The sequence below is a fragment of the Leopardus geoffroyi genome, chromosome X (assembly GCF_018350155.1).
Source record: "Leopardus geoffroyi isolate Oge1 chromosome X, O.geoffroyi_Oge1_pat1.0, whole genome shotgun sequence".
Classification (NCBI taxonomy): Eukaryota; Metazoa; Chordata; class Mammalia; order Carnivora; family Felidae; genus Leopardus; species Leopardus geoffroyi.
Genome location: NC_059343.1, coordinates 93294924 through 93316722, shown reverse-complemented (window position 1 = coordinate 93316722; position 21799 = coordinate 93294924). Strand labels below are relative to the sequence as shown.

Sequence of the window (21799 nt, the reverse complement as noted above, 5' to 3'; positions counted from 1 at the left end):
CGCGTAAAGCCTCACGAGTGGGAGGACTAGAGCTAGGACCCCCCGCTTTAGCCAGAGTGGCTGGACCCCGCCGTTCAATTGTTTGAAACTTCCCCGCCCCCTGGCCCCGCCTCTCTTCCGCCCCCCGCCCCCCCCTCCCCAGGGTCCAGGCCGGCTCCCTCCCTTCTTTCCCCGCCCTCTACTCCGCCCCCCTCTCTAGTCCACCCCCCACGCCTGGGCGGTCCTAGCCGCTCACCGCAAGAAGAAAAGCCACCCATTCGTCCCCCTCCCCTACCTCCCATCCTTTGCCCAGGAGCTGCCTTCATCGCAGTCACGCCCCTTCCTTCCGAGGAGCTTTCTGGCTGCTCAAGCTGGTAGACCCCCTGATTTATTCTTCCATCTCCGCTCTCTTTCGCCTCATCTTCTCCTAGTTCTCACCGCTCCCTCCACCCCCCACCTCCAGTCTGTCTTGCCTCCGACCATCCGCTGCTCCACCCTCCGGCCCGGTATCCTGCCTGTCCACTGCCACCAAGGAGAGCCCGGACGGAGCAGCGAGGAGGGGAGCAGCCGGGAGTTGGGGCTTCCCCCTGCCCATCCTGGCCTCCGGCCCGGGACCGAAGCCACTTGAGCGAGCAGAGAGTCGTCACCTTGTCTTCGGTGCCTTCAGGGGTAGGAGACGCATGGTTACTTTTCGCGGGGAACTGGGGCAGGAATCCATGGTGGCATGAACTTGATCGTGCCCTCGGCGTGAGTGAGTCGATCTAGATGCATGTGGGGATGCCCGGGTGTTCTACTTTCTTTGCAGCCGGCCTTGAGTTTTCCAGGATGAGCAGCAAGTTAAATGGGTTAAAGAGTGTGCGCTCCTTTCCCGTCCTACGGAGATGCTAGTGGGTACCACTACTTGACGGTACTTTTACTTCCTTGCCTCCTTGGGTGCTTGTAGGTATCTAGGTAATTAAGCACAAAAAGAATGAGGGAACTGCAGGTCAACATTTACCTCAGGAGGAATGTCTATGGGCGCTTATCTCAGATTGCTAGATGCGTTCCTCCTAAGTGTTTAGAGTCGAGGTGGGGGCTCACACTCCCCTCCCCCGGGGGCTGTGAATTCTTGAAGTCTTAAAGTCTAGGAGTAATCTACAATGCTACACTCCTTTTGGTAGATGTGTGTGTGTATGTGTTTGGTGGTGAGGAGGGGATTGCCCATTATCTGCTTTATAGATGTTAGTAACGAGTTTTGCAGGGTCATGCAGGTGCCTTGAGGGTCCCAAGCCTTGGCCACTGTACATTGGAGCTTCGACAGCAAGGTGGATTTATTGATATGTGAAAACAAAGGAAAGGAAAAGTGAGAGGGAAAGTGACAGTCTTTGTAGTCTGGTAAATTGCCACTAATGATAGTATAATAATAATTTGCAGCAAAGAACTAAATACAGTTAAATGAGAGGAAAGGAAACGTTTGTGAGGAAATAGCATTTTCAATCTCTGGCATGTATTTTAGAAAGAGTTGTAGAACACCTTGGAGTGTCTAATTTCGTTCTCCTACCTCCTCCCGCTTCTCCCGGACCACCACGTTAAGAGTGGAAGTTGGGAGGTGTTTAAAACTCTTTTGAATATAACCCTCATCTCCCATCCAGAGAGGAAGATAATTAGTCACCATAATCTTCAATAATGGAGGGCTAAGGTGATTTAAGTCTCCTTGAACTACGTTTTGTGAAAAGTCCTTTCCCCGGGCCAGCCTTTGTGAAGCCTTCTCAGTTAGACCTTTCAGCACCCTCATTTAGTAGCTAAGAATACTTTGAAATACCATTTTGGAGGCAGGATAAATTTTCACCCGTCTCCCACCTATCTCCAGTTGAGCAAGCATGGCAAACTTCTAAGAATGGTGGTCTTCAAAGACCTGTTACCAAGATGTCACCAACCCATTGCTTCTTTGGGAACCAATTCTTTGGCTCTATTTTTATTTATTTATTTTTTTTTTTTTAATTTTTTTTTTCAACGTTTATTTATTTTTGGGACAGAGAGAGACAGAGTATGAACGGGGAAGGGGCAGAGAGAGAGGGAGACACAGAATCGGAAACAGGCTCCAGGCTCTGAGCCATCAGCCCAGAGCCTGACGCGGGGCTCGAACTCACGGACCGCGAGATCGTGACCTGGCTGAAGTCGGACGCTTAACCGACTGCGCCACCCAGGCGCGCCCCTCTTTGGCTCTATTTTTAAGTGATTGTGTTGGTTGATTTTAACGGGGGAAAGGAAAGCAGGAAGGGAGAGAAGGAACGTTACGGGGCGACAATTTTAAAGGCTATCGTCTTTCAGATCAGCTGGGAGGGAAAAGTTGGCCTGACCAAACTACATTTTATAAGTGGCCTGGGACATTTTAATAGCCAGGTTGTTGTAGAGTAGTTGCATCTATTTACAGATGATAACTCAGGTTCCAGTTATTCTGTATGGGTTTAGCCGGTGTCATTTACAGACACTTTCTGGCACTACATCATACTTCATTTTAAGACACTTCTTTCTTTGGAAAAGTCTGTGGCTCCATAAAATTGAAAGTGCTTTTTCTAACTTCATGGCTTGCTATGAAGTAAACCTCTGCCCATGCTTGTACGTAGTTACTTTTATGTGAAAGTTGGGGATCGGTTTACCTATTTAAAAGATTTCAGGAGGAAATTTAAAAATTCATACTCGATACCATTTTGGATTTGGAAATTGAAAGCTCATTTCTGGTTGGTGAAGGAGGGATTATGAGACTAATGTATAAGTCCATGGCACTTTGTGGACTTGCATTTTCTGAAATTTTGTAAAGAGCGAATCAGATGCTTTCTAGAATGCCTTAAGAACAGTCTATTCAGAACACAGAAGGATGGATGCTATGACCTTGAGGTCCCATTGAGTGCCAGAATTCTAAGTGGGTACATCTGCTTCTGTGCCTCTCCTAAGAGCCCTCTCCCAGGGCCTGTGCCTTCTTTAAAAGGGTGTCTTTGTAATTAAGCAGCCTGTCTCTCCCACCCCCCTTTCTTCCTTTGATCCAGCTTTTTAAGGCCTTTTTCCATTTGGAAACAAGAGGAGTTTCTCACACTCTCCTACTCCCCTCTTAAGGTTTCTTTTCCTTTACCCCCAAAGAAAGTCCCCCAAAGTTCTCAGGGTGGTTATAAGTTGTTTTGTTTTGTTGGAGTGAAGGGGATGTTACCAGTGAGGAGAAGTAGAGGATATATTCCCTCTTGGGAAATGCTTGTGGCCAGGTAGCCTCTTCCATGGAGACTGAGCATTTGGAATGCATGAGAACAGTCTATTCTTAGGGACTGTCTGGAAGAAATTGTCCTTTGCACCCATTAAGTGCAGCTAAAACCCACTGAAAAGGGTGGACAGAGGTGTGTGTGGTCGTGGCTGAGCCTTTTAGGATGGTAAATGGATAAATGTTCCCAAATCTCTTATTACATCACCTCTTTCCCCCATGGATTCAGTGGGTTTGGAGATCTGCTTGACAAGTTAATTAACTTGGGACTAAACCAATTTGTTCAGAATTGTGCTCTATTGATTTCCTGTCCCCAGGAATTTTTGTTGGTGGTTTTCTGTGACGTGTTGCCTTTAGTCTTGCTTACTTTTTCGTTCCTTGCTGCCTTTTGTGGACTTTGGTCCAAAATCTAGGGTCCCACCCCCAAGTCAAAGGTTAGAATTTGGTCGAAGGAACTAAGGGGGCATTAAACACGCTGCCCATACTGCACTGCCCTCCTCCATGGTGGGCTCCTGACCCCTTTTAACCCGGAGAAAAGAGGGAAGTTTCCCCTTCTACACACAACACACAAAATCTGAACTGAAAAAAAAACAAGGGGAGAAAGAAGGAAAATAAGAGGCCATTTGCTTTATAAAAGAACCCACTACAGGTTTCTTGGAAAGAAGTAGCTTTCTTAGTTAGTGCCTTTGAGCTATGACTTGATAATATAAAGCTTCACTATAACCGGGCCTTCTCAGAAACATATTTATTGCATCAAGGAAGACATTAGAATTTTGTTGTAATTATTATAGCTTGAGTTAAGTGAGGCCATTATTTGGCCTTTGAAATCTTTTTGTTATATGGGATGGAGTTAATTGTCTAGATCGTTCTGGCTTGTAATAATGCTGGCCACGTTTAGCTCCAGCGGACAACCACTTGTAGATGGGAGGTGGTATGACTTTCTGGAAAGAAATCAGACTTCACAGACACTGCTAAGTCTGACGGTGGGACTCTGCCCCATAGAGGTAAAGAAATTTAATGCTGGTTGTTGTATTTGAATAACCCAAGGGTCCAGAAAATTGCTTCTGGTAAGTGACGTCACGTGGTGCCGTTTTTCATCGGATAATCTACAATAAGCTTTCCTAGTGAGCCTGCTGGTGCATGGGACGTGGGCTGTAAGCCCACCTCTAACTCAGTTTACTGTCCTTGGCAAGTCCTCTGTGCATTGTAAGGAGCTGGACAAGGTGATTTTGAGAACCAGTTCTGAGAAGTTTATGGTTCCCTTCCTAGACCTCCACTTGGGACGTGAGTGTGAATGATTCGTACCAGAATGAGGTGCAGCAGTCATTAGAAATACAATCAGGTAGTCATCTGGATGTTAAAAAAAAAAAAAAAGCCTCTAAGGATATAGGAATATAAATGCATTGTGTTTTGTATCTTAACAACATATCAAATTAAAAAGCTAAGATCCTGCCCAGAACTTCATCACGAATCCTGTCCTAACAGATCACCCGCTTACATTTTTCCTAGTTCCTCTCATGCCCTTGTTTCTGTACTTAACATGAATTTTACATAGTTGTGGGGGGTGGAGGGGTCATAGAAATCTACAAAGTTTCTTTCAAATAAGAGCCCAACTAAGACTTAGTTTTGTAAACCCATGTGGAAGAATGAAGTCAGAACCTGACTGAGTACGCGTGAAGAATCGCGTATGTTTGTTCCTTGAAATGCCGGGAGAGACTAACAGATTTAATAAGTAATTCCTCAACGTTTCTGTAATTTAGGGGTGTTCGTGTATCTACCTAGGCTGTTAGGTCTATTCCGTTGACCTCCTGTTACCCCTCCCCATTTTTTATTTTATTTAAAAAAAAATTTTTTTTTAACGTTTATTTATTTTTGAGACAGAGAGAGACAGAGCATGAACAGGGGAGGGGCAGAGAGAGAGGGAGACACAGAATCCGAAGCGGGCTCCAGGCTCCGAGCTGTCAGCACAGAGCCCGACGCGGGGCTCGAACTCACGGATCGTGAGATCGTGACCTGAGCCGAAGTCGGCCGCTCAACCGACTGAGCCACCCAGGCACCCCCCCTCCACATTTTTTTAAGCGAAGAGACAACTAAGGTTCACTGTTTACTTTGTCTAAATCATTAGGAATGAATTCTTAAATCACTGTATCATGATATCCCATCAAAAGAGTACAAATTTGGGTAGACTATACAATTTCCCCAAGGGGAAGGGAAAAGCAGGAAGGCACAAATGTTTTGTTTCATAGCTTTGAAAATAATATGTTTAAATTAGACTAAAAAAATCGTAAGGAAACTAAGGATTTGGGACAATTGAAGACATGTAGGTGCGGCAGGATGATGGGCTCTTCATTTGAGGTCTTCACTGTATAGCTAAAGCTCAGGTACGTGGTCCCTTCATTTTCCTTTGATAGAGAAGGCATAATATACATGTGATCTCCATTTTGGATGAATTCATTCCTGGAAACCAGTGGCTCATCATAAATTAGATTAAATACCTTTAACCAGAAGAGGAAGGTGAAGGATGGATTATTAGTACTTAGAAAGTTCCAAGTTAAGTACGTTTTTTATGATATGTATTCATAGGGAGATGCAGATGGAGGTATTTGCTAATATCTAGTAAGATAATTTTTGAAAATTATTTTTTTTAACTCTGTAATGCTGCTCTTGACGTTTGTAAAGTCACTTTCATTATTGCCCCAACTCCATGAAACAGCATTAGACTCTGTGACTTGAAGCCAGGATCTGGGTTTCTGTGCCCAGCCCTCTCTGACTTGTCATGTGACCAAGGGTAAATGAATTAGCTGCTCTGGGCTTCAGTTACCCTTCTGGGAAGCAGGGATATTAATACCTCACAGAGGTGTTTAGGCATGCTTCATATTGGACACATGCTTTGAGGTCATTGGATGAAAGGTGTTTGCATGAAGGCAGAGAAGGCTTATTATAAGGTCCTGAGCAGGTGTTCACTTTTAATGAGCTTTGCTCTCTTATAACTTACAGTGCCCCTTGGTGCCCCAATGCCTTACTTGACTATGATTGATCATCCCAACATTTATGTTATGGACCCTCTTGGCTTTTTTTTTTTTTTTTTAAGTAAACATTTTCCTTCTATGGGGTAAGTTGAAGTTCGAATAAGAGGACTCTAGCATCTTCCAGGGTGATGAAAAATAACTTCAAAAAGAGACATCAGTTGAAATGTGCCATAGAGATCAGTGAGTTCTTCAAAGCTCTTCCAAAAGATTAAAAAGGGTAAAACAAATTTCGGCGTGTGTCTGTGTGTGTGAGTGTGTCTATGTGTGTGTGTCTTAAGGGAGAAAGTTTTGAGTAATATTTGCTTGTGACACATACTGATGATAGCCAGTAACTGAAACCCAGCCATTGTAGTGTTTTATACACAGCTGGTTTTTATTAATGATGGAATATTTATGCTTGCTGTACAATTCGTGGCTCATTTCCATGTGTATGTCAGAACTCAAATACCCCCCAAAGCAACATTAAGATAACATTAAATATAAATGTGGCCAAGCTAGAAAGGGTGGATTTGGGGGGGGGTCTCCCTTATTCTTATTGGTGTTGCTTCAGATCACCATAACTGCCCCCCAACTTTAGGTGCTGGTGCTGATCTATTTTTCCTTTATGTGTCCCATAGCAAACTTCACATTCTGATCCTTTTGATATGGACAAATGATCTCCCCCCTTCATAATGCAGATGAAACTGATGTATGTGTTTTTTAAGAGCATATTTTCGCTGCACATGCTTCTCATTATCCGAGAGGCCTGGACTCAATCAGTAAAGGAGCAGAGAAACCACATAATTGAAAGGAGAATGACGGTGGTGCATACTTGGAATATTTGTGGGAAGGGGATTGCTGACATCAGAAAATGTAGTGGCCTGAGTGTTAACAGCATTGAAGAGAAATAAGCTTTCTGTGTTTCTGTGCATCGAGAATTATTTTTAAGGAGATAAAAATATGGGCCAGGTTTGACATCCTTTTACGAAGTTGCCCTGGAAACTTTGATGAAGGTTGTTAGAGAAGAGTTCAATTAAAACCTTCCCCATTAGGAAGCTAATTAGTACATCACTTACTCGTTTTGGTTGTTTTCAAGGGGCAGGATTCGCATTGAATTAATGGCACTTCTTTCCATGTGACAGTAAAGTAAGATAAAAATCACAGATGGGGAAAATTATTTAGATAGCCTATTTTGAAGAAATCTAATTTCCACTTTATTACATTTAGGTTTTCAGTTCGGATTTTTGTCTCACTCTGTTTATATACAGTGATCACATTTTAGTTTAGTAACCAGTTTTACGTTTTGGATCACGGGCTATAAACCAAAGCTTATGAATCTGAGTTTCCCATATGAATTGGAGAAATACGGTGAATGACAATAAACCATTTTATTAAGGTAACATTTGTGGTTTTTTTCCGCAATTAGTTTCTCTTTGCTGTGTGTGTGTGTGTGTGTGTGTGTGTTTGGGAGGAGGGGAGGCAATTTTTTAATGTAAACAATTTTTGGAGCTAAGAAAGTTTGGATGACCCCCCCTACCCCCGAGAGCATTCTGTCTGCCTCAGGCTCTCAGGCTTCCTTGAGAGCAATGCAATGACTATTCTGATCTGGTACTTTTTGTGACTAGGCTAAGTGGTTGTCTCCTGGCAGCCTGAAAGAGCGTGGTCACGATGGGCACTGGAGGGCAGGGTTCCTGTTGTGTTCTTTCTACTGTACTCTGTCTTTTTTAGGGGAATGAATACTTGCTTATGAAGTTTCAGGGCCATTTGGAGTAGAATAAGAATTCTGTAGCTAAATACGTAACATGGGTCTGCTGTGGTCCTCCTTTTCTCCAAAACTAGTAGGGGACAGTCATTCTGTACGTATACTCCCTGATGCTATGATGCTGTGCCCGCAGCATATGCCTACACTAGTCTCAGAGAGTGGGACAGTTGGCTGGGTCCTGTGATTTGCACCTTTAACTGATTTTACCCTAGGCCTTCCTGGGAAGGCAGAGTCTAGATTTAGTTTTGCAGTGGCCACTCACTCAAGACAGCTTCTCGGGGCCTGCAAGTCAGCGTGAGAAGGAGGGGCTGCCTTTGGGGAGTGACTCAGGCCCTTTGGTATGAAGATATGAAACTCTGGCTCCTGTCCATGCACCTGCTGGATGCCACACCTGCAGTCAACACCTGAGCCCCACTCAGACACAAAAACCAGACCGAAGGCAGATGGGGCTCCCTTCAAAAGTGCTACAGCAAAACAGGGAACCCCTAATGATGTTAGGGCAGCACCACTGCAAATTACATTTAACCGCTTCGGTGTTGATATGGGGAAACGTCTTAGGTATCTTCTTAGAGGTGCAGTGCACTGGCTTGCTCACGATACTGTTAGAGTCCCGAGAGAATTTGGCTTTCGTGGCGAATTTCTCTTGTGAACTGGAGAGTCGGGGCACCTGGGTGGCTCCATTGGTTGAGCGACCGACTCTTGATTTCTGCTCAGGTCTTAATGTCACGGCTCGTGAGTTCAAGCCCTGCCTTGGGCTCTGTGCTGACAGCACAGAGGCTGCTTGGGATTCTCTCCCTCTCTCTCTCTCTCTCTCTCTCTCTCTCTCTCTCTGTCCCTCCCCCACTCTCTCTCTCTCTCATTCTCTCTCTCAAAATAAATAAACATTAAAAAAACAAACAAACCCTGGAGAGTCAGTTCCATAGAGTTCTGTGTCTAGTAACCCAGCACAGAGCAGGAAAGTCACAAGACCTGGGTGCTGATCCTGGCTCCACCAGTCAGCCACAGTGAAACCTTGGTCAAATTGGTTATCATGAGCTATCTGTACTGGACTTAAGTTTCTCCAGTTGTAAAATGGAATTAATCACATCTGCCTTTATTTCCTCACAGAGCTGCTGAGGAGGACAACTAGCAGAAGGGAAAGAGATTTTGTCTCCTCGGAAGAAAGGCTAAGAAACTAAAGGTAACAGAATTATGGTTCTTGCTATTCTCTTTCATTCCTTGTCTTCCTTCTGTTGCCTCTAGCAAAGTCTTTGGGAAGTTGTGATTTACTCAGTATGCAGTATGCAACCCTTCTGCATATTTTATGTGCCAGTTAACGTTTTAGGTGTTGGGAAGGGTACGGAGGAAAACCATGCACCCAGCCCGTGACCTCTAATCTCTTGCAGTCTGGCAACTTCCAATTTCTGCCTTGGTACTTAGAAGCTTAAAAGACAAAATTAGCTTCTCTGTCTCTGTCTCTGTCTCTCTCCATCGGTTTCTCTTTCTCTTTCTCTTTCTCTGCATTGCAACTGGGGACTTCTGTACCTGGAGCATGTATTCCAACATCTAGATCTATGGGTGGGTGGGTGGGGGAAGCCATGAGGTAAATCAAGAAATTTCTCTCTCACTACCACATTTGCAGAGTACCTGACCCTTGAATGATTGTTTCAAGGGTCCATCATTAGTTTCATCCTAGGTCCTTGCCCTAGTGTTCCAGCCCACTCTTTGACCTTACCTGTTATCCATATGCTAATGACTCTCAAAGATATATCTGGGCCTATCTTTGGCTCCTCCCTTTCCAACTTCCCCAGTATCAAATTGGTTATCAGATGTCTCATCTTCAGCTCATTGGTCTTTTCCTCTGGGAAGCTTTGCTCAGGTGGCCCAGAGTTTTTTGCAGGGTCCTCTGTGTTTCCCGTTGGATTGTGCCCCCTCTGCTCGACCAGTAGCTTCTGGAGGACTGGACTCTGGTTTATTTCTTTTTTAATCCACCCTAGGACCTATCCATTGCCTGGCTATAGTAAATGCTCAATAAATGTGGAAAATACGGTGTGGTAGAGCTGCAATAGAGATGTGTGCAAAGTCCAGTGGCAACACCAAGGGGAGAGAATTAATTTTCCATATCGAGCACAGTTGGGAGCGGAGGGAAGATCGAGAAGGATTAGAGAACAACCTTCAAGGAGAAGGTGGAAAGTGGACCTACCCTCTTCTGAGAGCTCTGACTAAGCAGCCCAGGAAAGAAATGCCTGTTGTGTCTGCTCTTGCTAAGCCAGGGCATCTCTGGCCTGTTGCCTTCTCTGCTTATCTGTCTATAACACATTGACCATTTAAGACAGGTGCCACTTAGTCATATAATATTAAACAGAGCTGACCTTCAATGCGGCACCTTAACTGGGGCCGAAAATAGAGGTCCACACATAGGCTCCTTGGTCGTGTATACTTAGGTCTACACAGAAAAATACCCTTTACAATATATTGAAGATCGGTATCCGAAAACTAACAAATTTAATTCTCAGAATGTAGCAGGCTGGGTCATTAGAACTGAATGTCTTCAAGCTGACTGTCAGATCTTTCCAAGGGCAAAAATGAAACATGATATAAGCCATTACAGGCCATGAACCTGTTCTCACCCACCTGATGCTTTTACTAATTAGCTTCTTGGCTGGGTGGCAATTTGGGGCAAGTGCATGCAAGCTGGCTTCACAGGGGAGCCCACATTCCACTCTGCCATTTCGCAAGTCACTGGGATACTACACTGCTTCTCTTGGCTTCTTTCCCTCCCAGGAGTCCTGCTCTGCCCTGGTGGAAAAATGGGAGAGGAGAAAGTTTCATTAAATGACGGAGAGATTTCACGGGGCTTTGGTGTTTTGCTAGTTTTATTTTTGTAGTGGGTTGTCTAGAGTCATTCAAGTACCTCGATCCATTAATTTCACTTCTGGGATTCTATCATTAGGAGCAGATCCAAAATGTTGCAAAAGGCCAAGTCTCCAAGATGTTTTCATAACATTATTTAGAGTAGCACAAAATTGAGAGCAATTTAAATGTCTTAACAATTGGAGAATGGGTAAGTGAATCTTGATACACATATGTAAGGGACAGTTACACAGTCATGGCAATGTTTGTTGTGAAGTCTACACTGCTGTCTACACCATGGAGAAAGCGCTTACGACAAAGTGAAATAAATGTAGGATCCAAACTCCTATGTACATTAATATCTCATGGCCTTGTAAAACCACAAATACACACAGAAAACACTAAAGGAAGTGTTCTATATTGGTAACAATGTTTAGTTCGAGGTACTGGGATTGTGAGCGATGTTTTCCTCTTTGTTACAAATATTTGCCTGTTGTGTTTACATTACTTGTAAAAGAAAGTAAAAACAAAACTAAAAGTGAGTAGGATACCACCGAAGATAGGAATTTGGTAAAGTAGGCAGCTTCTAGGTATATTCTTAAACTGTTCTCAGTTTATGCTCAGTCTGATTTCATGGGCGACTTATCCCTTTTCGGAGGCAAGGAGAAATGGGATGTGATGATGTGCTCTATTTTTCCCACGGAATGGGCGTGTGTGGAGGGAGGTGGCATGGTGATGGCAACAGTGTTCTTGTTCCTAAATATGCCACTGCTCATGTACACTTCAGGGTTAATCATCTCCGTTGCCTATTAACATGTTCAAGTTAATTGCTTTAGAGTACAGAAAAGCGAAAGCGGGACCCAGTTGACCACACCTTTGAGTTACCATCTCAAAAAACAGATAACTGACCCTGATTGTCAGTAAGATTTGGAAATGCGAAGGCCTTGTTGTGGTTCTTAAAATAATCTTACAACATAATCTAAATAGAGGTAGAGCTAGAAGCGAAGAGGTGGGGCCAACTCAAACTCGGTTTCTTAAGTCCGTGCTAGACTAAAGTAAGGGCAAATTCCAAGTTGCTATGACATTGACCAGATCAAGAACATAGGCCTGGAAATGGTTGATCAGTGGAGGTTCATGTTACTCTCCGACCCACCTGCCAATCTTGGAATATTTATTAGCGTCTTCTACACAGAAGCTAATATGCTAGATAATATATTAGAGTGGAAGGACCATTGCCCTGGCTCCAACACTTGTCAAGCTCTAGCACCTTCATTATACAGAAAGAGGGAGTTGGGCCACTAGATGGTCTCCTAAGAGTCTTTCTAGTTCTGGCCTCTGCTGATCTAAGAACCCCTGCATGCACAAAGACTGCATGGCAAATAAAGGTTTTAAAGACAAGTAAAAACTTTAATTCGTAAAATTGCTGGGGTCTTCTAGATAAAGGGCCACTTTGAAATAACATTAATAGACATATTTTATTGAGCCTTTACTACGTCCAGGCTCTGTGCTTCGTATTTTACATGGATTACCTCCTTTGATGTTTATAACAGCCCTAGGAGGTAGCAGCACTGTTATCCCTATCTTGAAGATGATGAAATAAGATTTGGAGAGGTCAAGAGAAACGTATGAGGTCAGCTAATAACCCATAGATCCGAGATTTGAACTTCAGCAGTGTGAATCTAGGTCCAGGCTCTTATCCATGGTGTTTATACTGCCTGCGTGTCACCCATTGAAAGGTTAGAGCAAAGGCACTATTATTTCTTACATCCCAAAGGAAGTGAATTAGTATCCTGGATTGCAAGACTGTTGGGAAAGGTGTTCTCTAGGACACTTCAGGACACAACATCAACCAACCTGAGAGGACACGAGAGAATTCAGGGGCTGTTTTGCCTCTCTCTTTGTGTGGGAGTGTGTGTGTGTGTGTGTGTGTGTGTGTGTGTGTGTGTTGTGCACAAATATATGCACGTAGATGCGTACACATAGGGGAAGCTTTGAACTGGCTCCTTTCCATTTAGCTGGAAGTAAAATCATATGGAGCAAATTGACCGAGATTTAGCAGAGAAACAGGTATCCCAGACTTATACCTTCATCTTGGTTGGCAGAGTGAGGGTGGGGGGAAGACTAGGAACAGGAGGGAGGAGGGATAGAAAGATCTTGCAGCCATAATTTCACAGCTTACTTGAAGGGTAGGAATTTGGTCTGCTCTGGCCACCTTGTAGTGTGGGTTTTCTGGGACTTGGCTTGAGAAGCATCTGGGCTCTCACTAATGGGTTTTGGTTCAACCAAAACTGTGTTTGATTGAGGTATACTGGGAGGGTCCAATGACTGCAGATATAGTAAGAATTTAGCTTGGCCCTACTCCCCTGTTGTTATTACATAAGAGCTGAACGTGTAGATTCAAATCGTACTTTTAGAGAGAGAACCATGGATATCCTCTCTTCCGCTATCAAATATTCTCAGGGACAGCCTGTTTGTCCAGGAGAAACAAGGTTATTTTATTGATTGAAGATGATGTCACAACCCTGGCAGTGGCACGATTGAAGGTGTGGGCAGATTGAAGGTTGCAGAGTTCATACTATTTTAGTTCCTGCGCACGAGACAAGGAATCTTTTCGTTTCCTTTCGCTAATAAATAAATGGACTAGTGTTTTCCTTCTTATGTGACTCTTAACATGTAGACGAACATAAGTTCCTGAAGAAAAAAAAATCTGTAAATTGGAGAGGAATCAGCAAAGCTCTTTTCTTAGGCTGATTTCTTTTCCTCTTTTAGACAGAAACAAAAAAGGCCAGGGGGCGGGGTAGTGGGGAGGGCCAATCTGTGTCCGGTTGACATAAAGTGATTTGGGTTTTGAAAAGGATATGGAGGAGAGGGGACAAAATTAAGGGAAAAGAGTAAGATTTTGGACAAGTAAAGTTTTCTTTGTGAGAAGCTAGGGATGAGGAACAAACCAGTCAAAATCGGCATGAAGAATCTAAATAGTCCTGGAAAATAATTGTATGGTGGTTTCTCGCCAGGAGCTCAAGTTTAAAGGCCTCAGGCTGTTTTCTGCATGTTTCGGTTGGGAAAAAAAAAAGACAACTGTTTTGTTCAGAATCGCACAATAGAAGCACGGTGTTATTTACTACACTCTGTTAATAGTCCAGCTTCGATTCCAATTAGAAGTTGTTCCTCTGCTTTGAAATTAGGGAAGACACCCTAAAATAATTACCTCGCAGATCGGAGATGATTTTGGTTATGATTGGGATTATATGTTGGGCCAAAACAAGATGGAAAGACAAATATCCGTGTTTGCTCACGCTGTATCTCTTCAGTTTATTTTTGGCAACATCGCAAGGAAATAATGTTAAATTAATCACTGTGTGGTTTTGTGGCTTTTTTTTTTAAACTTGGATGTTTTGGACAGGCTCCCAAAATACAGAGACGCTTGTGTGCTTCCTTTTTGCATTGCCTTGCTCCTCAAATGGCATCTCTGATGTGGATTAAAGAAAGCCTTTCCTCTGAGTGACAGGAGTGAGTCATGGCGAGGCTGGGACAGAAAATAGGAATGTGGATGATGTGTGTCTCACCTAAACACAAACTCCTCAGTTTTATAACCAGCTCGGTTGGGCCTGCAGGGCTTTGCGGGGGGTTAACCCAGTAATTCAGAACAAGGACTATCAAAATCCACATCTGGTGGGTGTTTGCATCTAGTCTTTCTAATGTGAGTCTAGTGGTTTCCTTTCGGGGAGCTCCTGGGCAGCGGAAATGCTGAGAAAGCAAGTGGAGGCATCTTGTCCTTGGAGAACAGTTGGTATCATGTGCTGCGAAGAACGCATGAGCCGTCAATCAGATTGTAAGCTCTGGGAGGGCAGGACCTATACGTTGTGTATCTTTTACCTCCTTGTGTCTAGCAGGAGGCTGGCAAATGTCTGGAATGGCCAGTATGCAATAAATACTTAATGACTTGGTTGAAAGGAAGTTTTGGGTTTCCTCTGCCCCTCTGAGGCTGTGGCTTTTAATTTGGAGCTTAACTGAGTGTCTTTTTTTTTTTTTTCCTTTTCTTTTCTTTTTTTTTCTTTTTTTTTTTTTTTTTACCAAAAATCTACCATCTGATGACTGCCTTCCCTTCTGGGATGTGTTTAAAGGTCTCACCCTAAAGGTCACATTGGTTATGTCTTTTGTCATGTCCCACCATGCCAACGCAGAATGGAAGCAGCAGCAATCTTTGCCAGTCTGGGACCTGAACATTTGGATTCCTCTGGAGACTGGCTGACCTCCTGAACACAGGTGCTGGTAGTGAGGTTTCTTTCTCCCCTAATGGAAATGGACTCTGCCACTCATAGAAAAGGCAAACACCTGGGAGGAGAAGTCATTCCCTTGGAAGGACTGGTTTGGTTAACTGTTGGCCATTGGTGGCAAAATAGAAACGACGTTTTTATTTCTCCCTCCCTCCCCCTCCTGAACATTTCAGAGTGACCAGTGGTTGGACTCTTGGCGGCGCTTACCCTGAACCTGAGTGTTAGGGGAGAGGGAATCTGCCGTTGCGGTTTCTGGAGCTGCTCATAAGCGAGAATTCCCTATCCTGATCAAGGCTTTAAGCCTAAAAGAAAGCAGAAATAGGTATGGACCGTGTGTGTGTGTGTGTGTGTGTGTGTGTGTGTGCGCGCGCGCGCGCACCTGTGTGTGAGTTCGAGCCTGTGTGTGTGCAGGGTGGGGCGGGTGTGGAATGGGAGGGGGTGGTATGCTTTCAGGGTCTGGGGCAGCTCAATTTCTGCATTTCCCTGCCTTGTAGGGTAGGTTCGCAAGTGATTTTGTTTTAACCATACATGCTCCCATTTCCCCCTTTTTTTTTTTTTTGAGAGAGGAAAAGTAGTTTGGTAGTCATCTTTTCAGTTTAAAGGCACCAAAAGAAATTTACATGTTATGCTTGTCAGCCTCTCAGAAAATCCCAGTCTGACAGTTTAAATACAGGAGTCACAGACGGCCACGGGGAAGGAGGGAAAGGGCTGGTTGCTCAGCCCTTTGGGGCACACTTCCCCAAAGAATATGATTATTAGGATTTAAAAAAGAGCCTTTGGGAGGTTAACTGTGGGGTCAAACTGCTCCTTAGAACAACTGGAAACCAGGCAGCAATAATCACGCGAGAGGTACAAAAAAGAAGATGACCTTTTTTCTATCTACCGTACACATCTTCTGGTCATTCCCTGCAGGACTGAAGGAAAGGGATCATGTTTCCAGAGAGACTGGAGGCTGTCTAATATCATAGAAATCAGAGCCTGGAAGCCAGGATTCCAGAGTTCTCATCTAAGAACCTGAGGCTGGTTAGGTTGACCTTTACGGCGACTTTTTGTGCGACATCATGCCCATTCTCCAACACTGCTCGAGACCTTTAGAGTAAAACTTTCATTATTGAATATATTGAATTGCAGTATTCACATGACAGACTCTGTCCAAAAATTGTATGAGCCTCTAATGAGTTTGTGTGTACTATACCATGCAAAGAGAGAGAGGGGGAGAGACAGAGGGTTGGGGAGAGTTCACCCTATTACTAGTTTTTCAGGTGGGAAAATACAAGACAAGAAAAGAGGAATCAGTTGCTTAGGTTACCCTGTAAATCCATATCAGGATTAAAATTTGAATCTTGAGTCGTCTTACTATTGATAATCTGTTTCACTCAACCCATATTTCTTCCTTGGGAAGAATTAGTCGTGGTGTGGAAGGGGAGGGATAAGGTAATCGTACCCTTTCTAGAAGGATGACCTTTTTATTTTTCAATTTCTAAATACCGTCAGAGGCACACTTCAAATGAAAGAGGGCTTCCCATTTAAGCTCTTCCCTAGCCAACAACAACAAAAAAAATCTCAATGACTATTCCTGGATGGCTGAAAGAGAAACTTTGTCAGTATCAGTTATCTCAAGCTCTTCTCTTATTAAGCCAAGGAGAATCCAAAATGGACAATACAAAAAGGATTAAAAAAAAAAAAACTGTGTTTCAGAGTTTTATGAGATCAGAGAAAACGATTTGCATCAAGTGGGATCATTCTTATCCGGTGCGAGCCAAGCTCTCTTCACCTTTTATTTATCCTAGTTATTTATTTGGCTTTTTGTAGCTCCCTTCACATGCTGGCCTGCTTTACAGATCCTGTCTATGGGGTAAATTCTCCCTGTTGGCCTGCCCCCAGTACCACAGCCAAAAGAGTTGGATTTTTCATTTAAGTAGAATACGGAGAGATGAATCTTCTGAGTAAGGACCTAGGAAAATTGCCCTCTCTGGTCACCCTACCTGACTGCTCCAGGTTTCCCCAGTTCTCTTAGGAATTAAGTCAAGATTGGATATCTAACCCATGCTACGTGAAAGAGGAAACAGTGAGTTCTTATGCCCCCAAGTTCCTCATCACGTCAGTGCTAGAGCCAGGAGTCACCAACAATTAACCTATTAATTCTATATTCTCTCTGGAATGGAATCCTCACCCCCCAAATACCCATATTCTTCCCCTTTAGAGGAATGACTTATCCATCAACTGGGTGTTAAGCTTCCTGTTTCCCCTTCCCAGGTCAAGGGCAGCCCAGGTGCCCAATTTCTCTCTCTCTTCACAAGGCACCACCAGCAATAGAGATGAGAAATTCTGAAGAGCAGCCAAGTGGAGGAACCACAGTGTTGCAGCGTCTGCTACAAGAGCAGCTCCGCTATGGCAATCCTAATGAGAATCGCAACCTGCTTGCCATACACCAGCAAGCCACAGGGAATGGCCCTCCTTTCCCCAGTAGCAGTGGGAACCCAGGCCCTCAGAATGATGTGTTGAATCCCCAAGACCACCACCAACAGCTTGTGGCTCATGCTGCTCGACAGGAACCCCAGGGACAGGAAATCCAGGCAGAAAACATCATCATGGAGAAGCAGCTTTCCCCCCGAATGCAGAATAATGAAGAACTCCCAACCTATGAAGAAGCCAAGGTCCAGTCCCAGTACTTTCGGGGCCAACAGCATGCCAGTGTTGGAGCTGCCTTCTATGTGACTGGAGTCACCAACCAGAAGATGAGGACCGAGGGACGCCCATCAGTTCAGCGGCTCAATCCTGGCAAGATGCACCAGGACGAAGGACTCAGAGACCTGAAGCAAGGACATGTCCGCTCCTTGAGTGAACGACTAATGCAGATGTCACTGGCCACCAGTGGAGTTAAGGCCCATCCACCTGTTACCAGCGCTCCCCTCTCCCCACCACAACCCAATGACCTCTACAAGAATCCCACAAGTTCCAGTGAGTTCTACAAGGCCCAAGGGCCACCTCCCAGCCAGCATAGCCTGAAGGGCCTGGAACACCGAGGCCCCCCACCAGAGTATCCCTTCAAGGGCATGCCACCCCAATCTGTAGTGTGCAAGCCCCAAGAGCCAGGGCACTTCTATAGTGAGCATCGTCTGAACCAGCCAGGGAGAACAGAGGGGCAACTGATGAGGTATCAGCATCCCCCTGAGTATGGAGCAGCCAGGTAAGAGAGTTCCCTTTCTGTCATTTCCTGGCCTCGTCCCCAACCAGCTTCTGCTGTGTGTTGGGAATCTTAAGGGAAGGAATGGGCAGGTGTTTGGTATAACCAACTCTGCAATGCATGGCTGGCCCCTGGCTTAGTCAATTTCCTGACAATCTGAATTTCTAGCCTCTTCAGCCATAATTAGTACCGTATAACATTCCCTTGACTTTATAGGTTGAGCATGGCCCCAACTGCCTAGTGGGCGAGCAGGAACGTGAGTCTTGATTTCTCCAGCGATACGCTGTCCTGTCTCCCGGGATTTTGAAGGAAGGGTCAGTGTTCCTCTTCTCGGGAGTTGTTAAGCCTTTCCTTGAGGAGCAGAGGCAAATTATCTTGTAGTTTAGTCTGGACTATCCTGTCACTTTTGGTTACTCCCCTCCGCAAAAGTCTCATCACTTATTTTTAGGAACGAATCTTTCTGCAGAATTACTATGATTCTTTCGGACACTAAACAGACACCTCGATATTACTGCAGGGTGGGGAACTATATATGTGCAGGTTCAGAATGTTACTTGCCTCGTACTTCTGTTGCAGTTCATGAAGTCTGGAACGCTCCATCTTTCTTCTGTAGAGAGTCTGTTAGTTGCCCGTCTCATTTTTAATGTCTGAGTTAAATTCACATCATGTCACATCAAAGTTTGATCAGATGCTAAAATGCAGAAAGAATACTGTTCCCATGACTTCTTTACCACTTGTCATTAGTTCAGGAGAACTATTTCATATGTTCAGTTATTCCTAAATAGACTTCTGAATTATTCAGAGGTCAGTTGTCCCATTGCTTTATCACCAGACCTCATGATTCCATGATTGTGTTCATTGTTCTTACTGTTACCGTGGGGGCCACGTCTGCGGTCAGTAGCAGTTCAGCATACAGGGAAGAGGGAAGGTTTCGACCATGGGCAACAATGATGGCAGTTATGTGTGGCGTCCCTGTCCTGTTACCATGGGTAATTATGGGTAACGGTGAGGTTTGAAGTCCCTGGACCTAGCAGAGGCCTCTTCCCAGATTAGGCCTGTGATCTCTTTATGGTCCAACTCTTTGCCTCCGGTCTCCTCACTTATTTGGGAAAGAGCCGCTTGGCTCGAAGTTCATTGGGTGACTCAGGAGAGAAGGCGGTCGGGTGGAGTAGGGTGAAGGTAAGAGAATGCACCTGGCATTTCCTGGTATTTCATTTTTCCCCCTCCAGGTCCTGTTTTATAGCCAGAAGCAATTCACTTTGGGCTCCACCCATAACTTGGCCAGTATAGGATTTTTTTTTTTTTTTCCCTTAACCCAGGTTGAGTTCCTAACCTTTTTCAACCTCCTCTGTGCAGCTTTCAAAGGGCAGGAGCCTAAGTTCTGATAAGTGGCTTAGAACAGGAAATGGGGTAACGGACAGGGCCCTTCCGGTTTAAATGAGAGCCCCCATCTGCCCAGTGAAACGGAAGACCCAGGGAGGGGTTGGTCAGTTGGACTGCTTAGCTTAGTGGAAACCCATCCAAGCCAGCAAAATGTCAATGAGGCTGGGGATTTTTGTTTGGCGCTTCCCATCAGCATGGAAGAGCCTGTGGGACTCTGTCCCTTCTGTGGATGGGCTGACGTCTGTTGCCTTGTGGGAGGGGAGTGTGTCGGCTGGGGCGTGGAGCAGAATCCAAAGCCCCGCTTAGCACAAGGCCCGCCTTCCCAGGAAAGCTATTTTCAGAACTCATTCACCAGTATTGTTTGTGATCTGAAATGACTCCCACAGTGTTTGAAGCTAGATGGAAAAGCCCTTTGATCTGCCTAAATAAATAATAAGGAGCCCAAAGAGGGATTTTTTTTTCTTCCCGTACTGATGAAACCACCGGAGAAATTTAGCCGCATGTATTTTACAGGAAGATGTCCTCCCTCCTATGTTATCTGTGGGTCTCTCTACCTATCCCCAAAAGCGGTACGGCCCATGCTGATTACCCTCCTTTGAGCAGAATTTTAATACGCAGGTTTGCTCTAATAGTTTTGTTTTGTTTTGTTTTGTTTCCTCTATGGGAGAGGAACACGGTACTTGATACGCTTGGTGAATAATCAAACCTAAACCAGTCCTGATCGAAAGATGCTCTGTGTGGAGTTTGGGGTCTGCATCAGACAAATTCTGGCAATAAAATGTCTCCAGGGCCTGGGGTGAGGGAGTGGCACCTATTGACAAATTACTGGCAAGGGGAGGCAGTTGAACTGCTTTCCAGAAATGTGCTGCTTTTAGGTGGTGACACATTTTTCCTCCTTTATTTCCTTGAACCAACTTGCTAGACAGTTTGCGAGTACCTTTCCAAGTAACTGCTGCTAGCCCCAATTAGAAGACGGAATTCTTAGTTCTTAATCCATAAATTACAGATCAAGGCACAAAGCAAGGTCTCTGAACAAATTGCTGTTCAGAAAGCCTTTGTGTGCTTTTAGAGGTGCAGTGAAATGCTAGAGATTTGCTGTTAAAATGAACAAAATGATATAAACAATCTTTTTATTACTTCATCTTCCCTCTGCCCTCCTCCCTGCTTGAAAAATAAATATCCTGAATGCCCAGAACTCCAGATGGGGAACAAGGCCAAGCCATCTGAAGAATTAAAAGATTTTTGAATCTTTGTCTTTCTGAGTGCTGAGCCCTTTCTGCATCTGGAGTTTATACGTTTATCAACTGCTTTTAAAAAATTAAAACCTTTCTGTTTGTAAAGCAGCCACCTCCTTTCATTTGTTGAAATCATGCCCAGATCTGAGGTTTCTTGAAATCCTTGTTTAGTGGAATCTGAGGGTGACCTAACTCTGTAGTTCAGAGCAGGGCTGGTTGTGCAAGAGAAACAATCCAGGCTGTTGGTGGCACCCGCTCTGGTGAGAGTGTGCACGTGTGGGTTTGCACACGTGTGGGCCAGGAGTGTGCAGTGTGGGGGTGTGTGGGGGGGATGGGTGTGTGACTGAGGAGGGCAGGGGGTGAGGTGGGAGGGCGGAAGGTGCTGTGTCAGCTCGATGACAGGCTTTGGCTTTCCCTTTGTGTCCTTGCAAGCCGTCTTTGGGAGAGAGTTCCCCTGGCTTGGGGGAAGGATGCTGATTCTGGTCATTGGTCTCTGTCCCGCGTGCCTGCCAAGTCCCCTTTTTCTCCGAGCACCAGGGGCCCAGGTTGTCTTGGGAAGGAGCAGGATGAAGGGAGGGAAGGGGCAGGGAGGCAGGTCGGGGCTTCCATGGGATCATGTGATTCTATTGTCTGCAGGCAACTTGTTGTTCCTGGTTAATATGTCAGCGGGAAGTGATTTGCACTGCCTTACCGTGGAAGCGCTTGGGGACCGTGCCACTCACCCAGCTGCCACCTGTAATATTATCATTACTGTTAACTCTTATTATTTAATCTTGAGCATAGTTTTGCTTCCTCTCACATCCCCCCCCCCCCCAGCTCTCCCCGACCCCGTCATGCCTCTGTCCCCTCCTCTCAGGGGGAGCTCCACAGGAGTGTTAATACAGTCCTGCTTTATTTTTGTGGTGGG

At 44.8% G+C, this 21799-nt stretch overlaps 1 protein-coding gene across 2 annotated transcripts in view; it reads left to right on the top strand.

Annotated features, from left to right (window-relative positions):
* The first annotated feature begins 207 nt into the window (after positions 1-207).
* Positions 208-21799, top strand: part of AMOT (angiomotin) — a 63881-nt gene continuing 42289 nt past the window's right edge. The window contains exons 1-4 of one of the 2 annotated variants that reach the window (XM_045470614.1): positions 208-648; positions 9086-9158; positions 15261-15409; positions 17344-18277. In XM_045470614.1, the coding sequence (XP_045326570.1) occupies positions 17406-18277 (872 nt within the window). In that variant the 5' untranslated portion in view covers positions 208-648; positions 9086-9158; positions 15261-15409; positions 17344-17405. Of the gene's footprint in view, positions 649-711; positions 731-9085; positions 9159-15260; positions 15410-17343; positions 18278-21799 lie in introns of those variants that run through there. The other variant, XM_045470615.1, reaches the window with a different exon arrangement.